The sequence below is a fragment of the Triticum urartu genome, chromosome 1A, assembly GCF_056163025.1.
Source record: "Triticum urartu cultivar PI428250 chromosome 1A, HENAU_Tu73, whole genome shotgun sequence".
Taxonomy (NCBI): domain Eukaryota; kingdom Viridiplantae; phylum Streptophyta; class Magnoliopsida; order Poales; family Poaceae; genus Triticum; species Triticum urartu.
Window position 1 is genome coordinate 271582562 of NC_141873.1, and position 8494 is coordinate 271591055.

The 8494-nt window shown below is 45.2% G+C and overlaps 1 protein-coding gene across 1 annotated transcript; it reads left to right on the top strand.

Annotated features, from left to right (window-relative positions):
* The first annotated feature begins 5346 nt into the window (after positions 1 to 5346).
* LOC147990834 (uncharacterized) lies at positions 5347 to 8043 on the top strand. Its single transcript, XM_087532276.1, has one exon. The coding sequence runs from the start codon at positions 5355 to 5357 to the stop codon at positions 6285 to 6287; it is 933 nt and encodes a 310-aa protein (XP_087388402.1). The 5' UTR covers positions 5347 to 5354; the 3' UTR covers positions 6288 to 8043.
* The last annotated feature ends 451 nt before the right edge of the window (positions 8044 to 8494 follow it).

Here is an 8494-nt window from a genome sequence, read left to right on the forward strand (position 1 = left end):
AAACGTATCTACAAATTTTAGTATTCATCCTATATTTACATCATTTATATATAATTTTGGCATAATTTAATATTATTTTTATATTGTCTAACATATTAAGCCAATTCCAAGGGCCAATTTCTGTTTTTTTAGTGTTTTTGGGCTTTGAATGTTCTCAAACGGACCGTAAATTTTAGGTTTTTTCAGATTGTAATGGACCATGAAATTTTAGGGTTTTTTTTTTAGATTGTACAAGTATGGAAAAGTATTGTGGAGGTGGACCATAAACATGGACCATAAACTACGTGAGCGATTTTAGGTTTTTAGGTCTGTCTATATTTTATCTAGATGTGAGATAATATCTCACATAATATCTCACATCTAAGTATGACATCATCATTGTGTGTGTGTTTGTTTTGTAACGACAGCTAACCTCGCTCATGTTTTTTTTTAGAATCGCTCACGTAGCTAACGTCCAGCCCATCACTAACGTGGCTCACGATTCCCACTTGGGCTCCTCCAAGAAAAACAATGATCGTGAAAATAACAATCGGTTGTACCTTGCATCACACTAACCTTAAGAAAAAGCACAAAAAGTCTGTACGTCCCCAAAAAGCATCTACGTGGGCATTATTTTTTTTTCCTTTTCAAATGATGAAAGTGCTTTCGGGTAAAAAGCTTACATTTTCAAGTAAATATTTTAATAAAACTTGATGAATTTAAATATTATCCACTGCTTTGAAAAATGTCCGCGAACTTGGCGGGTACAAAAAATGTTCACGGGTTTGAAAAATATTTGCGACTATACAAAATGAAAATATGAAAATAGATACTCACGAGTTCCAAAAAAATTGTGATTAAAAAAAATCACGAGTTCAAAATTTGCTTGTGGATTCAAAAATTGGTCGTGAATTTGGAGCCCAGTTGTGAGTCACAGATGATCGACTGGCAACTGAGGTGAAATTTTAATTGAGGTGGCAACAAAAAACTTCAAATCCTAGTTGCAAGTTGATGGTGGACTTGCAACTTGGGCAACAACAAAAATTCGAACTCGGTTGTGAGTAGAGAGTGGACTTGCGACTGGGTGTGAACAAAAAAAAGGACAAGCCATGTTGAAGTCGAGGGTGAGCTTGCAACTAGGTGTGAATAAAAAAGGTCGGGCTCAATTGCGAGCCGAGGGTAGGCTTGCATCTGAGGCAACAACAACTATAGTCCTAGTTGTGAGTTATGGGTGGGCTTGCAACTGGGGTGAGAATAAACTACAAGCCTGGTTGCGAGTCAAGGGTGGAGTTGCAACTGGCATGACAAACACACTATATGCCTAGTTACGAGTCACGGATGGGCTTGCAACTGGGATGGAAGCAAACTACGGTCCAGTTGTGAGTCGGGGTGGATTTGTAACTAGGGCAACTACAGCTACAAGCCTCAATTGTGAGTTGGTGGTGGACTTGCAACTTGGGGAACTACAACTACACGCCTAGTTGTGTGTCGAGGGTGGACTTGCAACCGGGACACCTACAACTTAGGGCCCAGTTATGAGTCAAACATGGACTTACAACAAGGATGAAACAACACAAGCCTAATTATGAGTCGAATGTGGACTTGCAACTATGACAACTATCAAACTACGGGCCCAGATGCGAGTCAAGGGTCGACATGCAACTAGGATGAAACAAACTACTTGTCCAGTTGCGAGTCAAAGGTGGACTTGCAACTAGGATGAAAAAAAACAAAGGTCGAGTTGCGAGTCAAGGGTGGAGTTGCAACTAGGATGAAATACACTACGGTCCTAGTTGTGAGTCAAGGGCGTACTTGCAACTCGGGCAACTACACAAAACTACGGTACCATTTGCGTGTCGGGGGTGACCTTGCGATTGAGACAAGAACAAAACACAAGCCCAGTTGAGACTCGAGCGTGGAGTTGCAACTGGGATGAAAAAAAACAATGCTTAGTTACGTGTCGAGGGTGGACTTGCAACTAGGACAACTACAATCCCATTTGCGTTTCGATGCTGGAAATGTAACTTGGATAAATACAAACCCAGTTGCAAGTAAAGGGTATAGACTTGCAACTGGGATGAAATAAACTATTGGCCAATTGCGAGTCAAGGGTGGACTTGCAACTGTGATAAAAAACACAGGCTCTAGTTGCGAGTCGAGTGGTGGGCTTGCAACTTGGAAAACTACACAAACCCATGGACAACTGGGATAACAACGAAACTATGGCACTATTACGAGTTGAGGGTACATACTTGCAACTAGGACAACATAAAACTACGAGCCCAGTTGCAAGTCAAGGGTGGACTTACAACTGAGATAAAACAAAGTATGAGCCTAGTTGCGAGTCAAGGATAGACTTACAACTTTGAAAACTACACAAAATTACGATATCATTTGCGAGTCAAGGGTGAACTTACAACTGACACAATAAAAACTACAATTCTAGTTGCGAGTCGAGTGTAGATCTACAACCGGGATGAAAACAGAACACATACCCAGTTGCAAGTCAAGGGTGGACTTGCAACTGGGACAACTATGAGGCCATTTGCGTGTCGAGGATGGACTTGTACTTAGGACAACTACGAAACTACGAGCCCAATTGCGAGTCAAGGGTCGACTTGCAACTAAGATGAAAAAACCTACCGACCTAGTTGCAACTCAAGGGTAGACTTGCAACTGGAACAACTACACAAAACATCGATATGAGTTGCGAGTCGAGGGTGGACTTGCAACTCGAACAAGTAAACAAAACTATAATACAAGTTGTGAGTTCAGGATGGACTTGCAACTGGGACAACTACAAAACCTATAGGCCTAGTTGTGAGTCTAGGGCGAACTCGCAACTATGACAACTATGAACTACGAGCCCAGTTGCGAATCAAGGGTGAACTTGCAACCAGGATGAAACAAACTATAGACCCGGGCGGACTTGCAACTAGGACAACTACACAAAACAACGATATTCTTTTCGAGTCGAGGGTGAACTTGCAACTGGGACAATAGCAAACTACAAGCCCAGTTGCGAGTCGAGTATGGACTTGCAACTAGAATGAAAAACAAAACACATACCCATTTGTGAGTTAAGAATGAACTTGCAACTGGGACAAGTACGAATCCATTTACAAGTCGAGGGTCGACTCTACAATTTCTCCACCACGCCACAAAAAATGCACATCAAAAAGAACAAAAAGGAAATGGGTCGTGCCTCCCAAATGACAACATGTATGAGCCCATGTGAAAAGAAACGCGAGAACAGGCCGACACAAAAACAAAATGGGACAAGAGGATGGACAACAAAAAAGAACGAGCTAATACGAACGCACATGATCAAATTTATGCAAACATTAAACAAATCAGATGATTATAAACTTAGACGAGACATCGGTAAATCTCATCTAGATGGATTTAGCAAATCTGAAAGAAAACAATTTACTTGCGCTCTCTGCAACTATACAACAAAATAAACAAAACAAGGAATAAAAAGATAGGTGACCCTCCACAAAAATGATACATCCCACAAAATAAAGCCAATACACAAAATATAAAAACGACCTGCTAAAAAAGTCATATCAGGTCTCATTGCTTCATAAAGGACGAACAAAAAACACAAAAACATGCGCAACTCAGAAGACGTATATCTAACGGTATATGAGTTAGATGAGACATTGTTAACTCTTATCTAGATGCAAATTAGCAAAACCAATCTGAAACGAGACCCCTAGATCGCGTCGTAAAACGGTCCAAAACAAAACGCAGACACAAGCAGGTCGACAGATAGACACTAGATGCACGACATGACACGGGACATGGCAAGAAGATTATCCGCAATCAAGATTTGCAGGACATTTAAACCAAACAGATGACAATGTGATTTTTTTCATGAATATAAAACAAAATAAACAAAGAATAAAAAAAGAAATGGAAAAGGAAAAGAATATAAAATATAAATAAAAGACAAAAACAAGAAACTAAAATAGTTTATAATTTGAAACGAATAATGAAACAGGAAAAAGAAGAAAAAAAGAAACGACAAAAAGAAAAAGAATGCAGCAGCCCATATAGATTGCAGCCCACAATAAGAAGAACCTATACGAGCCAGCTCTCTTTTTTTCGAAAAGGGGGACTCCTCGGCCTCTGCATCAGAATGATGCATACAACCAACTTTATTAACAAGCAAAAAGGTTCAACAAAGGTCGTAAATCCGAAATGAAAATAAAAGAAAAGCTCACAAAGAGCCTATAAAAAGAAACCATAGCGCCACAACCGGCCGGCATGAACAAGATAAGGAAACTAATTGCCTATCCTATTACATGACCGTCATCCAAACCGGTTGAATATATCCCGTGCTACCATCTCCCACCGGATAGATCCAGTACCAAACGCTCCCTGGCCTCCATCGGAGTGAGTAGCGACCACATACGGATTAAAGCAGTGGCTCGGAAGATAACCTGCAAAAAATGAAAAATTGTTGTTTTATTAAAAACCAAATCATTTCTGCAGTTCCAGACTGCCCACAATAAAGCACATGCTCCTACGCGAATGTGTCTCGCTGTTTTGGCCTGTATCCCATTAAGCCACGTTCCAAATAACGTGCAAACATAATTTAGAGGAGTAATATTAAAGGCTATGTGCACCGTCCGCCATAGCACTTTTGCCAGCGGGCAGTCAACGAACCAGCTCTCTTGAAACGGGACAAGCAAACAGCGTACGAAGAGAGTGTACATTTTAAAAGGAATACGAATTGTAAAGTTTTTTTGGCAAACGTCTTAGGAGTTAGATATGAGATAACTATTTCAGTAGATGTGAAATAGCAAACCCGTAATAAGAAGAACCTATACGAGCCAGCTCTTTTGAAATGGGACAAGCAAACAGCGTACGAAGAGAGTGCACATTTTAAAAGGAATACGAATTGTAAAGTTTTTTGGCAAACGTCAAAGATAACTATTTCAGTAGATGTGATATAGCAAACCCGAAAAACTTATGTTTGAGATTTTAGTCTTTTCATTTTGACGCTTCTATAGTCTTTTCTCATTTTGACGGGAGATTCGTTGCTTCTATAGTCTTTTTCTCATTTTGACGGGAGATTCGTTGCTTAGTGGATGCAATCACAAGTTACTAAAGCCTTTCTGTCCCGTCTTTCGCCTTCCAAAAGGAAAAAAGCCACCTGCGTCTTTCCGTTCCGTCGTCTCCAATCCAACCGCCTTTAGCAACTGTAGCAACCGACTCACTAAAGTTTCTCTCTTCCGAACTGTCCACTTGCTAATTTTTTCACCAATCCACCTTGGAATGGACACGTGTTTTGCACTTTCTCAGCCACCGACTCTCTCTGCCCATAAATGTGACGCACCGTGCGCCCAATGCGAGCCTCGTCAGCCATGGCTTTCAAGCCCACTCATGCACGGACCGCCGACGGCGAAAGGAATGCCAAGAAGGGGAAGCACAGCAGCTACACGACCTCACAAACGAGCTTCAGCCGGCCAGCGAGCCGCCGCGTGCAGGCCCCCGCGCCCGTCGTCGACCGGCGGGAAGACGCCACGATCGCGTTCATCAAGGTGCACGCGGACCGCAAGGACAAACTGCTCGTTTCCTCGGAGCGGCCGCACCTCCGTGTCCGCGCCGACGCCATGCGCTCCCTGACCGTGCCCCTGTCCCAGGACGGGTCGGAGCGGAAGATTTCCGGCGTTGTCCTGGACGCATACCTCGAACTGCTCCGCCGCCGCCAGGGCGCCGAGCACGGCAAGAACACCCGCCGCGTCCTCCTGCTGGGAGTCGAGGAGCAGGACTGGCTCGAGTACCTGGGCTCCCTGCCAAGAACGGACGAACGCCTGACGGACCAGGACGCCGCCGACGTGGCGGCGACGGCTGCTAGGTACCTCCAGAACGACATGGTGTTCTTCCTGGTGAACCACAGGGAGCACTTCTTCGTCACGGTGCTCAACTTCGCCAAGGCCGAGTACCAGGTGCTGGACTCCGGGAACTACGCGCGGTACAACGGCGTACGGTTCTACGAGGAGGCGATGTCCAAGATACGGGACGGCGTGGGGCGGTGCATGGAGGAGGCCGGCCGGGCACACGTCGCCGGATGGAGGCTGCGTCTGGAGCCGGGCCTCCCGGAGCAGAACGACGAGTCGTCGTGCGGCTTGTTCGCGCTGAAGTGGATGGAGCTGTGGGACGGGGAGGAGCTGGCGCGGAGTTTCTCCATGGACGACGTGCACGCGTTCCGGAAGAAGCTGGCCGAGGAGCTCGTCTTCTCCGAGCTGAATGAGATGCAGGACGTGAAAGAGCAGATCGAATCGAAGATGACGTAGCTGCGTTTCAACAAACATTCTTGGTCGTAACGCAGCATGCAGATAGATCCCGCAACACGCCCGGCTAGGACTCCATGACAAACAGAGCTCAAATGTTGTAAGTCCGCGTACATGACATACGGTAATTGTATTATTAATCGAGAAAATGTAAAGCGTCATTTCTCTTTTGGAAAACACCCGATATGTTAATCAATTAAAAAAGCTATTACAATCATTCGTTACATCATACTTCACACACAGCGGTGCTTAAGAAGAACATCTTCAGACCTATTATCTTCTATATCTATACTTTTTTATTATTTTTATTATCTTATTAATAAAAGAACGGAATCAATAACCCCCGAACGCCTGTATTTTAGGATTTGGGGCCGAACGTCCTATGGACCATTGGATCAAATCACGAATCTTAAAGCATGTCTGACCAGCCACGTCATTGTTTTTTCGTTCGGAAAAGCAGCATGTCGTCCCGAACGTCTCGTCCCTCTACAGCCGCACTATTCCTCACCCCACCCACTCCACTCACAAGCAACCCACCCACCGCTTTCCCCTCCATGGACGCGCACCGGCCCCGGCGACGCGCCTCCAGACCACCACCGGCGATGCGGCCCGCACCCCAGCACGGCGACGCGCCTCCAAATCCCGCCTTCCCCGCATCAAGCCCAGCGCCGGCACAGGAGGGCGGCAGCCGCGGTGCTCGGTGAGGCAGACCTGCACCAGGGGGCGGCGGGCATGGTGTTCGGCGAGGCGGGCCCAGAGCCGTGGGAGATGGAGGAGGGAGAGAGGAATGGAAGGGGGAGGAGAAGAGGCACCGCGCGAGGCTCCACCGGCGTCCCCTGCTAGATCCGGCTCCTCCGCATTAAGCCCAGCGCCGGCACAGGGGGCGGCGGCCGCGGTGCTCGGTGAGGCGGACCTGCACCGGGGCCGGCAGGCGTGGTGTTCGGGAAGGAGGGCCCAAAGCTGGGGTGATGGAGGAGGGAGAGAGGAATGGAGGGGGAGGAGAAGAAGCGCCACGCGAGGCTCCATCGGCGTCCCCCGCCGTGTCGCCCCACGTCTTCTGTCGCTTTCATCTCAGGCAAGGCGAGCTCGGGGGAGGCGAGTCGGACCTGGACAGGGGGCAGCGCTGACCGGGTGACGGCGCTCCACTCAAAGGCTCGGAAGGGCTGCGCCAGAGACAGGGCTTCGGCCACGACGCTCGTGCTCGCCTCCTGGACACCGCCAGGCGCCTCGGTCCCCTTCGATTCGATCCTGCGTGCCGCCGTACACCATTGTTGCTATCGGTGAGCATACCCAATCCATCATTCAGTGACATATTGTTGTGATTCTTCTTATCTCTGTATGATGCCGTTGTGTATGCGTAATGAACAGAGCCATTTTTGAACAGAGAGTTGATATATATATGCATCATTGATTTGGGCAGCATGTTGAGAGCAAAATAATTCTAAGTTGTTATCAGAAAAGTTGCCATGGCAATTTTGTAGAGTGGAAAATAATTCTGAGTTGTTATCAGAAAATTGACATGGCAATTTTTTTAGAGTGAAATAAAATTCTAAGTTTTTATTAGAAAGTTGCCATGGCAAATTGTAGAGAGAAAATAATTCTAAGTTAGTTATCAGAAAAGTTGCCATGACAACTTAAGATGCTAAAAACATGGCAAAGATATAATACATGACAAAGTTGCCATGGCACTTAAGATGTTCAAAAACATGGCAAACTTGCCATTGCAAACTTAACTATGTGCAAAAACATGGCAAACTTCTTTTAATTAGGTTTGTTCAAAAACATGGCAAACATGGAAAACTTCTTTAATTAACATGTTCAAAAACATGCAAACTTGCCATGGCAAATTTATAGATGTTCAAAAACATGTCACTTGCCATGGCAACTTAAGATGTTCAAAAACATGGCAAACTTGCCATGTCATTTTAAAATGCTCAAAACCATTTGCAGACTTGCCACGACAAACTAAAGATGTGCAAAAACATGGCAAATATACTATTCATACCACTTCAATTGTTTATGAATTATTGAATTTTCCACATGCCCATGGATATTTCGTGGGACCATGGTAAATTTAGTTTATCAATCATGGCAACTATAGTATATGCATCACGGCAATTTGTAGTGTATCTACCATGACCATTTTTATTTTAAAATTAAGTCTATGCATCATGGCATTTCTTGCTTTCTGGACCACAACAAATTTAGTT